Source organism: Cebidichthys violaceus, unplaced genomic scaffold, assembly GCF_023349555.1.
Source record: "Cebidichthys violaceus isolate CVI_PGR_0920_01 unplaced genomic scaffold, fCebVio1.0.p SCAF_4, whole genome shotgun sequence".
NCBI classification, from domain to species: Eukaryota; Metazoa; Chordata; class Actinopteri; order Perciformes; family Stichaeidae; genus Cebidichthys; species Cebidichthys violaceus.
In genome coordinates, this window is record NW_027176594.1 from 6940561 (window position 1) to 6956530 (window position 15970).

General features: G+C 40.2%; 1 protein-coding gene across 1 annotated transcript; it reads left to right on the top strand.

Annotated features, from left to right (window-relative positions):
• The first annotated feature begins 440 nt into the window (after positions 1 to 440).
• Positions 441 to 15642, top strand: pdcd4a (programmed cell death 4a). The gene is made up of 11 exons (XM_068726829.1): positions 441 to 876; positions 6796 to 7098; positions 7630 to 7727; positions 9902 to 10015; positions 10209 to 10430; positions 10533 to 10630; positions 11012 to 11126; positions 12692 to 12799; positions 13656 to 13766; positions 13902 to 14041; positions 14401 to 15642. Exons 1-11 carry the CDS (start codon positions 831 to 833, stop codon positions 14450 to 14452), a joined length of 1407 nt encoding a protein of 468 aa, XP_068582930.1. The 5' UTR covers positions 441 to 830; the 3' UTR covers positions 14453 to 15642.
• The last annotated feature ends 328 nt before the right edge of the window (positions 15643 to 15970 follow it).

Genomic DNA, 15970 nt, shown 5'->3' on the forward strand with positions numbered 1-15970 from the left:
TAAACATCTAGGCTCGAACTATTTATTGTACAAAACAATGAGATTTGCAAACGCATAATGTAAGATAAAGCCAACAAACACACACATCCAGTAGCAACAGTCTATGCAGCAATTCCTACAAAAAAGAGACTGTACTTAAATGTTATGTTTGGGGTCATCAACTCGCATATATTAAGTAAAACTTTACTTGGCAAAAAAAGAATACTATATATTTACATACTTGTGTTAATGTTTGTCCTTCTAATAACATAGCAAAAAAAGCTTTACATTTGGGGGACATATTTCTACCCAGCGCTGTTTTAAACACAGCTAATGGACATGAGACGTGTTGTTCCCGTCCTGCTCTGTGATTGGTCAGAAACGACCAATACCCACCCCCTCTACTGACCACTCTCCATCCGAGTTTTGTTCACGTGACTTTGCTCCGTTCGCTCTTGCAAAGTTAAAAACAGACTTTGTTTATCTTGCAGGTTGTTTGCTGAAATGCTCTCCGACTAGTTAACCTACTTTCCTTTCCACGCTCAGCGTTATTGACTCGCCTCAGCCGTAAACGCTGAGAAGAGTACGAAACCCTCACTCATTTATATAGCATTTCCTCTCTTTGTAATTCAATTTAATTATTTTTTTTGTGTGTGTTGCCATTGATACCGTGCTGCACGAAAAATAGGCGACTGGACTCGCGATTTCCCACTCCAGCACGTGCCATTTGTCAAAAGACCTCGTTCTGCAGACGTTTTGTTTGCTGATTTTTTGGGGGCAATTTGTTGCAGCTGAAGCTCGACAGGAGAAGCTTCTCGTGAGGATTTCTAATCGAGCATTTGGAGAGCGCCATGGCGACCGAAGTGGATACGTGGTCCTCCCCTCCAAAAGTCGACGGTGAGTTAATGAACTCGACCCCACTTTGTGTCGCGTGCATCGGTGTCACCGAGCAGCCGAGGGCCTGCTGGCGTGCTCTCCCAGGTCTATTGTCCCTGCCTGGGATGGGCTGCAACGCCATGCTCCACCATGTGCTCCGTTAAAATCAGACACACAAGACACTTACAACGTGCATTGGTGCAACAACCACTGCTCACGGACGCATGTTTGCACATACGACGCTGGGAGTACAACCGAACTCCTTTAGGAATTGTTGTTCCTTTTATGCTTTGTTACGGTGTTTGTTGTCGGACTGCTTTTACATTTAACCCTTTCCCGTTTCTGATTGGACGAGCCCATAACGCTCACTTCCGCTTTGACAAGTCGTTGTTTGCACACACTGGCGCAGCCTGCTGAGTGTATTTTTATATACACGGTGTTAAATAAGAGTATGCATGAGTGAGATTGAGCTGTCTTGCTTCCTGTTTTTTTTGTTATTTTTCTCGATCGTGCATTTGCAAGATGTTATGCTTCCTCAATCACCTACTTGTGTGTTAGCCAGTGTGTCTTAACGGTTATTTAGACCCAGACGCAGCGCATATAACGTTACACGCCCCTTTTATGCATGGTTTTATATATTTGTTGATAAACAAAATGCTCGAACAACACAATGGTGGTTTCGTCATGGGGAAATACAAAAACAGGAAGCAACAATCCTTGCAGCGCCGACGATTACATAATGATTTATCAATCAAACACGCGTCCCCTAAACGCACCATGTCTGAATAATGATATAATAATTAGACGGTGGCTTTCTTTGAATGAGATTTGATTCCATGGTACTCTGGATGGCTTTCCTCGCTCAGCCTAGCGATGACGTCGACATGTATAAGTCTACTATACGAGCCAACAGAGCCTTACATAAGCGCTCTCTCGCTGTGTATTTAAAGGTTACATAAGTAGTAGAAATGTATTGTTAGCACCGCGATCAGCTGTGATGTATCAAACGGATAGTTCACCGGTGTGAGTGGCATTTAAAGGCAAACATTAATACCTTGATTTGTGTTGTCAGACACAACTGATTCACATCAGGTTACACGGCGGTAAGACAAAGTGCGTTTGAGACACCACGTGGTTTGTTACACTGGTGTGTAATGGCTGTGTGTGTGTGTGTGTGTGTGTGTGTGTGTGTGTGTGTGTGTGTGTGTGTGTGTGTGTGTGTGTGTGTGTGTGTGTGTGTGTGTGTGTGTAAAAACAGCCTGTGCTATAGTGCACAGATGGGCTTGTCTGCGTGGAGTTGTCCGTCTTTTCTCAAGGACGGTCTGCCACGCATGATGGAGCAGCCTCTGTTGATGAGGTGGTCACACGCGCTGTCAAAGACTCTATTGTCTGTGCTTGGAGGGAAAAAAAGGCGAAAACAACTCCTCTATACATTGTGGGTCAACAGTATGAGAAATATGTAAACCTTACATTGTATAGCACACATGTCTTTTCAAACACTGATCTTCCCAAAATCATCAGGCTTCAAAGACATCTGTTTTGGGGTCATTTGATTACAGTTTATTATGAATTGATTATTCATAAGTAGCCAGAGCCTGAAGCAATGTCTTAAAATTGCTAGTCTGGCCGGCAGCCGAAAACTTCAAAGTACTTTATTTTAAAATAATAAATATCTCTAAAAAGCAAGCCTCTCATTGAATTTTTTTTTTTTAGATCTAAAACCATCATCTATGTTGAGTGTGAAAGTTCTTGAGTAGTTTTACAGAATGATAACTTCTCTTTTGGTGACATAAACTCAAAACATAACAAAACAGCTGAAAGCTTAATAGTTGTTACACACAGTAGCTCAGTGATGCTTAGTTTATAGCCGGCATGGGCCGGATTTGGGTGCCATGTTGCACGTCGACCATTTTCTAATTTACTATAAAAATAAATGGATTTACAATGTGAATTTTTTTTGTACTCAAGTTGAAAAATGTTAATTTAAGTCAGTTATTCCGGAAAGGAAGAATTTCAAAGAGCGATAATGTTCATACATTTTTATCTTTTTATAATTAATCAATTAACCTTAATGCCACCGAGCCAGTTGAGTGTCCCTGCAGTTGTAAATCCTCTTGCTGTTTTCAGGGAGGGTGCATTTAGATTAATAAACTAAACTCTGAAATTAGATTTGACAATTAGACTTGATTCATTTTATATCAATGAACTAAGCAATGCGTAATTTTTCGCCACAAATACCCTGTTTACAGGTCTGTGCTGTGAGAAGAGCCCTTTATAGCTGCATATTTTAAATCCTGTATAGAGCCCCACCCGTGAGAGCATTTCCATACCTCCTTGTGTAAATAACATGCAGTTACAAACATCTTAGAAGAAACCTACTGCCATAGATGTCAAGCCAGATCTCTCCGTGGCCTGCTGAGTACACATGTTATTGTCTTGCCTGCTCTTCTTTTGTTAATGCATTCATGAAAACATGTTTGCACACACTGTCCGTTGGCATCAAGCTCTTCAGCTTGGAAACTGAGCAAACCGTAAAGTAGTGCTGTACTTTACATGAGTGGATGATTGTCTGTCTGATTATATAAAAAAACAACAACAACCCAGCATGTTATCAGCCTCTTAACCGTTTATCTTAGTAGCTCTAATCTTCTCCATGTACCTCCCTGTGCACTCTATCTGTGTAAACGCTCTGCAGCTGTTACATGGGATGACTCTAGAAGCACAGTCAGCAAAACGGCACACGTTTCCATTTCATGAAGTGTACATCGCTGCATTGATAAAACAAGTTGTAACCTGTGTGCTTTTTATTTGTGGAGCATGTGCGGCCAGTTCCCAGCTTACAATGTCACTGTTCCACATTAGCATTGATCAGCATTAGGCGCACACGTTTAGGTGGTGCGTCTTAAACATGTTTTCAAGTAAAGCTCAGTCATAGTCTCCTTTTAATGAAATGACAGTTAAACCCCAGTACGTCCCCGCCCTTTTCTCCTCTGACAGATAATCCCCACAAGTCCATACACAGTAGAGCGGTTGTCTACTGTCCCCTATATTATTTAGCAGGTGCTTGCTTGACCTTTTTATAGGACATCACACATTTCTGCTTATGTTTCTCTGTGCATGGATAGACAGAGAAAGATCTTTTGTATTTAACCAGGATGTTCAACTGAGAAAACTTTGGTCAAAGTTTTGACTGAATCTAAATCCAAACACTTTGATTTAGTTTAAGATTTTGATAGTAGACATGCAAAACAAATCTGTGTCATCTGCATAAAAATGTGTTGCTGTCTTTAAAGATCCCCTCAAGACTTGAAAAGTTAAAAGTTAAAAAAAACACCAGCAACTCAATCCTATTCATTGCACATTCCAGAATTTATGAATATACAAATATTGCTATCGTCACAATTTTGCCTGCTGCACACAGTTGATGTTGAATATCCTGCTCATATGTACACAACTGAAACTTGGATTTAATGTGAGCACACAGAAACTCTCACCTCCCAGCAGACAAATGTGAAAACAACCTTTTAGTGTCAAACGCTGCACAAACAAGTGCAACAGGTTTTATGAGGTGGAGGGGGACTTTAAAAAAGCTGCTGTATTTAACAGATTTTCCCCCAAAAAATACATTACTGTGTACTTACAGTTACATGTACATTTACAGTCATGAAATCTGTACAGAAGGAATGTGCTCCACTGACCCTCTCATTCGTAAATCCTGCTACTGTATGGAGACCTAAAACCTAACACCTAAACACTGCTGTTCATGTTCCTTGGCTGGCCTGCATCTGGCTGTGTGTTAAGAAACTGGTTAAATGTGGGGGCGGTTTTGAAAGCCATCATGACACTGTTCTGTGGTTTGGTCTTCATTTTGTTGAGCGAGTTTGTTGCTGCAGCTTTTTTTATGAGACCAATTGTGACACAGACTTTTTTTTTAGAACTTTAAGATAAGAACTTCTTTAGCAGTTGAAGTCTGTGTCACACAGGCACATGATCCCTGCAGAGGTAAAAAAAACGTACTTTGTTAGCTGGGCTGCATTTTGTGCTGCTTGTTTTGCAACTCTCGCCTTGGCAAACTGCTCCGACTTTTTCTGCCTTCTCATTTTTCTGCTCTTTTCCAATTGGCTGGACATGTATATGGCACGCTGCCATTGGCTAGTTTTTCCTGCACTGGCAGGCCCTGTGGCCTATATGAGGCAAGGAGAGGGAACAGGAGGAGGAGATGACACATGGTCGGCTGTTTACAGACTTTTGAAGGCCATGGGTGTGGTGCTGCTTTTTACTGCAACAGGTTAATTCACGGAGGTGACCTGGTTCATGCAAAGGTGCTTCCTTTCATTTGTTATTCACACTCAAAGTCAAACATTTGAGACCTGTTGAATAACTATAATTTATTTAATAAATCATTTGGTACTTTTGCAGCACACAGACTATAGCTGCGTCTTAAGATTGTTAGTTTTATCTGTGGCTTGGACAGGTGTGTGTGTGTGTGTGTGTGTGTGTGTGTGTGTGTGTGTGTGTCCTGTAATCTACAGGGCCATAACTCCTCTTACTGCCATTTGGGCACATGCATAAGCACTGTAAGTATTCATTACAGTCACAGACATTCTTCCTCCTGCTTTCCTTCTCTCCCACTGCTTGGTCATGTGACCAGTCATGGACCCAACCATGCCATATGTAGTCACGTCCTGGCTGCTGCTGACAGATCGCGAGAAGACTGAGGAATAATAAAAAAAAGAGTGGTGTCAGCATTTCTCCAGCCTGTGCTCCACTTTGCTCCCTCCCTCCTCCCATGCCTGCGGGAACACTCCAGTCCCACATGATGTTATTGTTGTTGTCTCAGTACCTACAAGAAGCAACCTGGGCAGATGTTTTGTTACAATATACAGTATTTTCAGTACACTCACTATAGAATAGTATATGCAGTTCCTGACACTAAATGTCACACCTAAACTTAACGGCAGCTGCTGATAGAGCTGGTGAGTGTTGCAAGACAACGTGAGTATGTGCTGCCATTTTCTTGTTTAATGTTTAGGGCCTTTGGTGATGTTTGGCTTAGTGTTTGCGTAAAACATGGCCCTGGCATATGGAGGTGGCTGTAGCAAACGCAGGCAGAAGGCATTGTTTTCATGCCTTGGGCCGGTATTGCTGTGGTGTAAAAGTGTTGTGCAGTTTTCGAAATGCACCTGATATGATTTGTAATGTGTTGCAGCGTAGAGAAGTCTGAGACAAACACCATCAGCAAGTTAACCATAAATATGACTGAGTCATATTTCTTCATGTACAGCAACAAAGTGCAGAACATTACCTTGTCTTTTCACCACAATGGCAGCAATGTGTAGGCAGTGTTGTTTTTTTGTCTCAAAGCTCCAACAGTTTTATTATTATTATTTTTACGACGGTTGTAAATATGATATACGTCTGAAATAAATTTACCAATGTAAATACGATTTAATTATTATTGAGATTATTGGTATTCTATTGTTTGTACTAATTTATAATAGAATAGATTCACATATTATTACTCAACATCCCATCAGGATTTCGTTATTTGTGTGGTTTTACATGTTTTCTAATATGTTTTGTTTCTGGGAATCATGTTGCCCTAGTGAAATTACAGATATAGATGCACATTACATGGCAAAACCTATGTGGACACCTTAAACCCATACATACGGTTAAATGTATAACCGCCTATATTCTGGAGAGGCTTTCCACAAGAGTTTTGAAACTGGCTACAGGGATTTGCTCCCATTCAGCCACAAGGGCATCAGTGAGGTCCACTGATAAGTTCTGTCCTATTGTATGAACATTGTCATGTTGAAGTGAGAGTCTTCCCAAAACTTTTGCTGCCGTGTCCAAATACTTTTAGCTATATCGTATACTTGACTCGTGTCCAATGAACGGTATTATTAATCAATTGTTCCATTTTTCTGATCACAGGGGTGTTCTCTTTCGACGACAACCTGGCAGAGGCTAACCATCCCTACAGCGTTGACGATGACTTGCTGAATGAGGCGGAGGTGAACGGGAACTGGACTCCTCAGGAGAAAGCGCTCCACGAGGCTCGACTCAAAGCCAAAGCCAAACGCCGCCTGCGCAAGTCCTCGTCACGCAACTCCACCAGCGAGTCCTTCTCTGAGTCAGGAGAATTGTCAGGAACTGACCCGCACAGTCCAAAGGGCAAAGTCAACACCAATGACCGCAAATCCAGGACGGGTAAAGGCAGAGGCTTGCCAAAAAAAGGTACATTTGAGCTGCTGCTGCTGCTACTACTACTACTACTACTACTACTACTACTACTACTACTACTACTCATTTTGTTTTTGGGAAGCTGGCACAGCCTTTTTTTTACAGTAACAGGGAAGAGAGCAACTATGGGCACTGTGCCCGGAGAAGGACGTTGTCTATATTCTGAGAAAGTTCAACTTTGTAGCGGAGAGCTTAATACATGGGCTTACTTTGTTTTCTTGTTAACCAGTTAACAACAACTTCAAACACACAGGGTTTTGGTGTAAATAAACAGCTGACCACCAGATTGAAAATGGAAAGGGCACTGGTAGAAACATTGATTGGCATCTTTCTAGACTCTGCTCATGAAGCTGTGACAATTTCTGGTGACTGTGATTTGTGCACATGTACTGATGTTGTTGACAACAGCAATTAGTTTAGTTGGAAATGTTGCATGACCTGCTTTTCAATCCCTGCACCAAATGCGTTTGTGGCCATGGCTTTTTTCCCCACATTGGTGAACATGCCTTTATGGTTTGTATGCAGGTGGAGCAGGTGGTAAAGGAGTTTGGGGGGCTGCTGGGATGGTTTATGAAGATGAGGAGCCTGATGTGCGGGACCCCAACTACGATGAGTCTGCTCAGGTGAGCGGGTACAGCAGACCTGGACTGTTAATAATGTGCATATCTTTGAAAAAGTTGGGACTTTTTTTTGTTTCTTTCTTTTGGGGGGGGGGGGGGGGGCTTGTATGCCATTATTAGTTAGAAGGCAGTAAAGAGATGAGAGGAGAAGGAGACGGATGAGAAATAACGTGCAACAAAGACGCTTGTAGTGAATAAACGTGTGTGCAAATAGTCGTATAAATCTGTGAGTATATTGAATACTTCCTCTGGACTTTCTGTCATATTAATCACTAAAGTCAGGCTGCCTGCAACCAACAATTATTTTCCAATACTGATTAATCTGCTGTCATTTTCTTGATTTTAATTATGAAGTGTATCAAATGTCAAAACATTTGGGAATTTCACAACTTCATTCAAAGATGACTTCTTCTAATGGCTTGTTTCGTCCAACCTAAAGATATTGGCCAAAATATTTGACATTTTTGCCTGAAGAATGACCGACTTAAAATAAAAGACAAATGTTTTTTTTCCCATGCGCTGTGGAAGTTGATCCTTTATTTTCTAAATGATTCTATCACCTGACCGTCAGCAGTCTGTACATGCATACTCTGAACTGTGTATGCCACTGATGAAAGAGCAGCAGAGGTTGGTTTATCACAGTTGTTGTTGTGTCCGACCTGTTGTGCGGAGCAGCTTTTTGTTCCAAAGAGGCCCATCGATCAAAGCTGACACCTTTTATTTCTTGTGTCAAACAAACGTGCTGATGTTGAAGGGCTGCTGCTGAAACCCACTAAATATAAAAGAGGCTTTGCTCTGTAAACAAGATAATGATTGTCCCCGCTCAGACAACACTCTAATGAATTACACAATGCATCAAACTCTTTTGATATCTTTTGATAGCTTGTGATAGCTTGTAATACCTTGGACGGCATGTGATAAAAAATGTATTATAACTTATTATTATTATTATTAAACTGTTGGAAAAATGCTGTTTTATATTAGAGTTCACACCTAGTCACATGAATGTTTTATCCCGGTGGCTCCGTCCCAGCTCATTCAACAGTATTTTTTAATCTTTAAACCCATTATCAAGCAAATGCTCTGTGTGACGCTGCTGAAGGCCGAGTTTGTTTGTCTCCTGTACAGGTCAGGCTGACTGAATGCAGAGTGGGAATGGAGCTTCTGTCTGTCAAATAGTTGATATCGGTTTTGGGAACAGCTCAGAAAAGCCAGTGCGATTTGTCCTTGAATGTCGTAGTGGAAAGATGTCAGTCAGTGTGTTGAATGGGAACTGGGACAGAGTGTTACAGAAAAGTACACGGGATATGTTCAGACGGTGCCCTTTGAATCAGACTGAGGGGATCACCTGATGAAGGATTTCTGAATAGTACAGGTCATCCTATAATGGAAACTATAATGTGCTTGAGAATGCTACCTTTACTCCCCTTTGATCAAATCTTAGTTAAAGTATCATTGGCCTCCATGTTGAGACAAGAGATGTTGCATTCAGGTTCAGTCTTTAGCCTGTACTTGGCCATAAATTATTGTTTTGGTTCTCTCCCATCACCTCCTACAGTCAACAATCACACAACATGAGCAGGAAACAGGGAAGTGAATAAGCTGTTAGCTACAGCCCTTCATTATACTGATATTGGTTTTCTTGTTGTATAAACTTGGGCTTTTTACAAGAGGTCAAGACAATGGAGTGATTCTTTTTTTTATGCTGTAGGACTTAACATTGGAGCCAGCTTTTCCCTTAAAAAAAACAAACTGATATAGCTTGTAGGAACTTTTTGTTTTACCCCCAATCCAGTCAATCTTTGCTAAGATTATTATTTCATAAATGCTTCCATTGTTCTCCAGGTTATTCAAAACATCACCTGTAAAGTTGGTTGGACCAGTTTTGACCGACATTCTTGGCATTTGCTAATGCTAACGTTGAGATGAATGAGAAAAGTTTGTTATATCATAACAGAAGCACAGAAAGGTGACAGATAACACTTTTCAAAATAAATCTTAGTGATATTGATCTTAAATTATAATGTTATAACCATGTTATAACTTTTCAGACTTGGATTGCGCATGAATTTAAAACCTTGATAGTGGAAATGTATAGGTGTACTCGACAGCTTGTGATAATGAATGGGCATATCTGAGTATATGGATGGACTGACAATGGCTTTGTTCTTGCACAGGGGGACACAGTTTATGCAACAGTTGTGCCTGAGGTAGATGAGAAGGAACTGGAAAAAATGGTCAACCCAATTGTACAGGAGTACTTTGAACATGGAGACACCAAAGAGGTCCAGGTAAATGATTTCAAATGAAGCATTTCCTCTTCTTTTCACTAAATGCATGCAGACCAGGAATGAGCGAGTTTAGAGAATTGATCGATGGATGAACAAAGTAATGGAGGGCTTGTGTGCACAGATCATTAGATCACAGTACTGGTTATAGGCTGTAGTATCTTAAATTGTCTTATTTGTCCTTCCTGCCTATCAGATGTTGCTGAAAGGGCTCAACCTGGGCCAACATAAATTCGAGTTCTCCTCCCTGGCCGTGTCACTGTCCCTCGAAGGCAAAGCCAGTCACAGAGAGCTGACCTCCCGCCTGCTGTCTGATCTGTCGGGCAAGATGCTGTCACAAAGTGAAATGGCCCGCGCCTTTGACAAGATACTCAAAGAGCTGCCAGACCTGATACTGGATACACCGGAGGCTCCGCAGGTAGACATCTTCATTTGGTCATTTTGCTAAACTTATTGGACTACTAAAATATGTGATGTGGACGTGCATTCTGATGTTGTTTTTTCTTCTGATGTCTCACAGATGTTGGGCCAGTTTGTAGCCCGAGCCATAGCAGACCACGTCCTCCCCATGTCGTTCCTGGACTGTTACAAGGGAAAGGTGGACTGTGACCATGCCAGGTGAGCTGAGACGAGTGCAATTTAAATGCAAATACAGTAGCTTTTAAAAAAAACTAAAAAAATCAACCTTATTTGCAACAGTAAGATTTCGTAAGCCTTTCTTTAGTTAATTTTACCGCAACTTGAGCAAACAGCTGGTTACAGATGCAACTGAAACTTTCCTCTTCCCTGTGTTGGGAAAAGCTTCTACTTTTCATGATTTATGAGGAGCAGATGTCCTCCTCCTATCAAATGTTTAAATGGAATAAAAAATTGGTGTTATGGTGTTATCTTGGCTATTTTGGAGGTCTAAATTGGGTAACTCGCTCTAGCTTATAAAAAAATAGGCTTGATGTACGCCCATTTATGTGCAGATAATATTTTGGTGTTTTCCTTTTTCAGAGTGGCTTTAGACCGTGCCGAAGTGCTGCTGACCATGAAGAGGGAGATGGTTCGTCTTGATAATGTGTGGGGCGTGGGAGGAGGCCTGAGACCTGTCAAACATCTCGTCAAAGAGGTAAGAAAAAACAACCATTAAACTGATAAGTCACCTTCTTGTTTCCATATTCAAAATTATTTTTATTCATGATCCATAGCGCTAAGGTCAGAGTGTTTGTATTGACAAGCTCTGCTTATTTATTCACATTACGTAAGGTAAACAGAAGGCAGAAATGCATGCTGGTTAGAGAGCCACAGGCCAACCCTCTGCTATGTTGCTGTGTCAGCAGAGCCCTTTTCTCCCCCGAAAAGTGAGAATTGCAAAAACGAGGGCACAGGAGGGGCGGACACGGATACACACCCTAGCCTTTAACTGAACAGACTTGACGCACACACACACTGTTCATGCACACATTTGCACCCCATGTGCTGTCGGCTTTGTCTTTGTTTACAATTATTGTTCTATGATCTGGAATTTCTGGAATTATTTGTGTGGGTGTGTGGATAGTGTAGGAGTTTCAAGTGTACATCTTATAAATTGTAGGTTATGCAACATTTTAAGTGATGTTTAGAAATGTGTGAGTTGTCTGTCAGTGTGTTCTCAGTCATACAGCATTGTGTAAGCCTCGGAGCCTCAGGCTGTCCAGTTTTGATTTCCTGCCTGATTGTGCAGCTTCAGGGGGACACACTGGGCTACAGGAGGCACAAGGCCTCTTTCGCTCGCTGCTCTCACTTTTTCCCAAGTCACTCTATTGTTGTTCTCTTACTTGCAGCCTCTCAGTTTCTACGGCCTCTCCTCTGTCACTGCCCTGCCTGTCCACATAACACCCTCCCCCCCCAATGTTGTTTTTTTTTCCCCCCAGATGTTCGGACGACCACACATTCCCCCAGCTCAGTGAATTAGAATTGACTTGTAGCTTTGATGTTTTTTTTACTGGTTGCATCTGTCCTCTTAAATCTCAAGTGGTATGACTAATTGGTCCATAAATAGTTTTTAAGCAAAATGGTTTATGTGTTATGAGTGACATAACAAATGAATACTAACAAATGAAGCAGAGAATAAAAGATTCAAGCACAGCTCCAAAAGAAATGTTCATCTTTTTCAAGTAGACTATGTGTGCTGAGTTTTATTTCCCGAGGAAGTCAGGTTATTGCTAGAAAATATATATATATATATATATATATATATATATATATATATATATATATATATATATATATATATATATATATATATATATATATATATATATATATATATATATATATATATATATATATATATATATATATATATATATATTATACACACACTCAGCTCTTTGTTCAGCTCTGTCTTAAGTCCTGTGAATTATTTTTCTTTATCCAGGGTGTGTTGAATCAAACACAGGTTTGCCCTAGATAAAGGCCAGGTACCTGCACTTAAACATGGACAATTCTGCATAATTAGCATAATATTTCTACAGCTCTTATCCATCAATATGCATGCCTCAATCATCACTCTGTTGCTCTGGTTTTCTCTTTTTAACAGTCTGTCCATCCTTTAGTCTCTTCACAATACATTTCAAAAGATATTTATTACATTCAGCTGGCTTTTATAGGCAAAACAACCCCCTTCATTTTGTGTTTGTGTCTTTGTTCCAGATGAACCTCCTGCTCAAGGAGTATCTGATATCAGGAGACGTGGCTGAGGCAGAGCACTGTCTGCGGGACCTGGAAGTCCCACACTTCCACCATGAGCTGGTCTATGAGGTATCAAAGACTTGGATGTTATTGTGTCAGTCTTGGTTTGGTTTGGTTTTTAATCTGTCATGAAACAACCTTCACATCACACACTTTTCCACATTCACCAAGAAAACAAACAAACAAAAGCGTTCTCCATGTTCTCCCCACATCATGCTAATAAGATAAAATCTACACAGGTTAAAGTCTCTTACTGGTTAATGACTGTCATTTCTGTTCTCTGCCAAGTTGTGTGTGTGTGGCAGAGGCGTGCATGTATTAACGGAGCTCAGCCCAAATTGATCAATCCAAAAATAGAAAGGCACATTGCATAACACGGAACGGTCTATCCTCCATACAAATGTAATTGCTTCGTGATTATTTACAGGGTGTAGCTGTTTTTATTTGCAATGATTTTTTTTTTTAAGTAAAGGCAATGAACATCTTCTTTTGTAAATGGAAACGTGTGATTATGTGTTGGTTACCAAACGGCCGATCAAGTTTTCTTCTTTTTTTTTTTTTGGCCTCAGTTGTGTACAAAGTACACGGTGTACTGATGCATGGCCTGGTGGAATTTGTTCTACACATGCAGCACATTCAGAAAGGATTCACCCAGCTGGACTTTTTCAGAGTTTCATTATCTACAAATAACCACAAATTAAATGTATTTTTGTTCAAATATGTTTGTTAAATGTTTAAATAATGCACCTTCTCTTTTCTCATGTATAAACTAATGTAAAATGGGAAACACTGCCACCATGTGGTTAAACATGCATATTGCAAATCTGTATTGATCATTGACTTTTTATTATTAGGTGATAGACATTAGATAGCAGCAGAATAATCTTTCTTACACATTCTATATGTTATATCATTTTTATTTCAGGTTGTAGTGATGGTGCTGGAGTCGAAAGGAGACACTGCTAGTCATATGATGATAAAGCTGCTGCAGTCCTTCTGGAAAACAGGCCTCGTCACTGTGGATCAGATGAACAGGGTCAGTGCCTTCCGTTTTTGTTTTTTTTTGTATAATTTTATTTATTAAGGACATGATTTGCATATCGGATGAAAAATCATGTGCTTTTCACCTTCTAGTCATACTTACCATTGTATATGCTGCTGTTCCATGTAGGGTTTCCAGCGTGTCTATGATGAGCTCCCAGAAATCAACCTTGATGTGCCACATGCCCACTCTATCATGGAGACCTTTGTGGACCTCTGCTACCAGGAGGCTGTCATCACCAAACAGCTGAGGGATGCATGTCCTGCCAGGTGAGTTGGCCATTTATCACCACTTTAAAACATTGTTTTATTTTCATATCTCCATAATTAAATCATTCCTAATGGCTGGAGTTATTTTATATTTGTTATTATCAGCACATATCATGAAAATAAGAAAGCCAACAATGTGTAAGTGTTTGTTTAACAAAGGATTATTTTACTCAGTACTATAGTGTGGCTCATTGATCTGGTTGGGTTTTTAAGTTTTTGAACAACAATGTAGCTCTATGGTACAGAGAAATAACCTATATCAAGCTTTGACAACATAACGATACTTGTTATTAGGATCAATTCATTTTTGGTTTTTTTGGTCACTAACATGTTTCTCTAAACTCTTTTTCTTCCACCAGAGGACGAAAGCGTTTTGTGAGCGAGGGAGATGGAGGGGCAATAAAGAACTAATCCACAAGAGGAAGAGCAGCAGCAGCAGCAGCAGCAGGAAGAGGAGGAGGAGGAGGAGGGGTGTCTACAGGTTGTTAAGACCCAGATTCTGCTCCAGCATGTTTTCCTCTGAAGCCAGGCATGCTGGCAGTCTTAAGTTTCCTTGTTCCTCCCCCAATAATGTTGTCATTACACAAACCAGCATTGACGTTTGGTGAAAGTATACTGAAGCGTTGAGTTCCATTCATCTTGTTAATCACTGTTTTGGACATTTTCTTTTTGTAAGAAAATTCTTTATTTTTTGGGTTGATGCACCCCTTTCCTCAGTCTTTGTACCTGTTTCTCAAGAATCGTTTGAGTCAGAGCTGCAGAAAGACAGGTGGACAGGCAGGGGTGTGTGGGAGATGAATTTGGGTGTTTTGTCTCTGGCTTTGCTTCACCTGTTGCCATGTCTCCATTTGTTTCCATGTAAAGTGCTAGAAATGGGAAAAAAAGCACTTAGAAGACAGCTGATACTGTACAGTCGTGAGCACTTGGTAATTTAGCTCAACAACAAAGATTAACATTTTTTTTATTATTTTTTCTGCCACAAATGATTTGAAATTTTTTCAAGGACATTGTGCTTTGTACCATCTGGTTTAAGTGGTTCTATCGAGTCTTTATGAACGGGAGTTTTTGTTCTTTTTCTTGCATCTTGGGGTCCCTCAGACCAAATGTTCACTTTATTAAGCAAAGCAGTCGAAGCAAGATGTGTTTGGGTGGTTATTCAAAACTTGCATTAGGGCAAATATACTTTGGAAGCCCTTTTCTCAACAAAAAAATAAATATCAAAAGAAATTTGTGTTAATGTGTGTTTAAAAAAAGGAAAAAAAATAAAAAATTGAACAAGCACTATTTTGAGCACTCTGATATTGCTTGCAATAAATAAATCTCCAGCTCACATGGTCAGAAATGGATTCCGGACAGGTAACCTGATGATATAATGCCAAACCTAGAGAGCAGAATTAATCTGGGGATTGTCTTTAAACTTGTTTACCTGTCTGATACATCTGTGAAATGGCAACCTCAGCTTATCTTGGAAGACTATGTTAAAGGCATATTCATATATACATATTCTTTTCTGCCACTGTTTGTAACAGTTTTTCATGTTGACGAATGTTAAAGATGTGGCTAAGAAATATATTTCATTCATTAAAAAGCAACAAAATTAAGTTTCTGTATTTCTTTTTTGTGGTTATGCCAGCAGTATTGATGAATAACCAGGAGTAAGGGATTTGGCTGGTGTAGTAGAGATGTACATCAATCACCTTTGCTGATCAGTCAGTTGTGATTCTTAATGTATATTTCAACCTTGTCTTGCACTTGTACCTTCTCTGTCAGTCTTAATGATCAAAGCAGGTGTAAATATGTTAATCGCTAACCGAGAAGCAGTTTAAGGCCAAAGCTTGGATTTTTTTTCTCTGACTCTTGACCCTATTTATAGTACATCTAAGATAACTGGCCATGGGTCATAACACAGCTTTATTATGCTTATAGTGT

What these genes read in the sequence shown, in the direction of transcription:
- pdcd4a (XM_068726829.1), top strand. Translation starts at nt 831, where the DNA reads ATGGCGACCGAAGTGGATACGTGGTCCTCCCCTCCAAAAGTCGACG. An exon ending in ACTACGATGAGTCTGCTCAG is followed by an intron (nt 7,728 to 9,901) that starts GTGAGCGGGTAC and finishes GTTCTTGCACAG; the next exon opens with GGGGACACAGTTTATGCAAC. An exon ending in ACCATGAGCTGGTCTATGAG is followed by an intron (nt 12,800 to 13,655) that starts GTATCAAAGACT and finishes TTTTTATTTCAG; the next exon opens with GTTGTAGTGATGGTGCTGGA.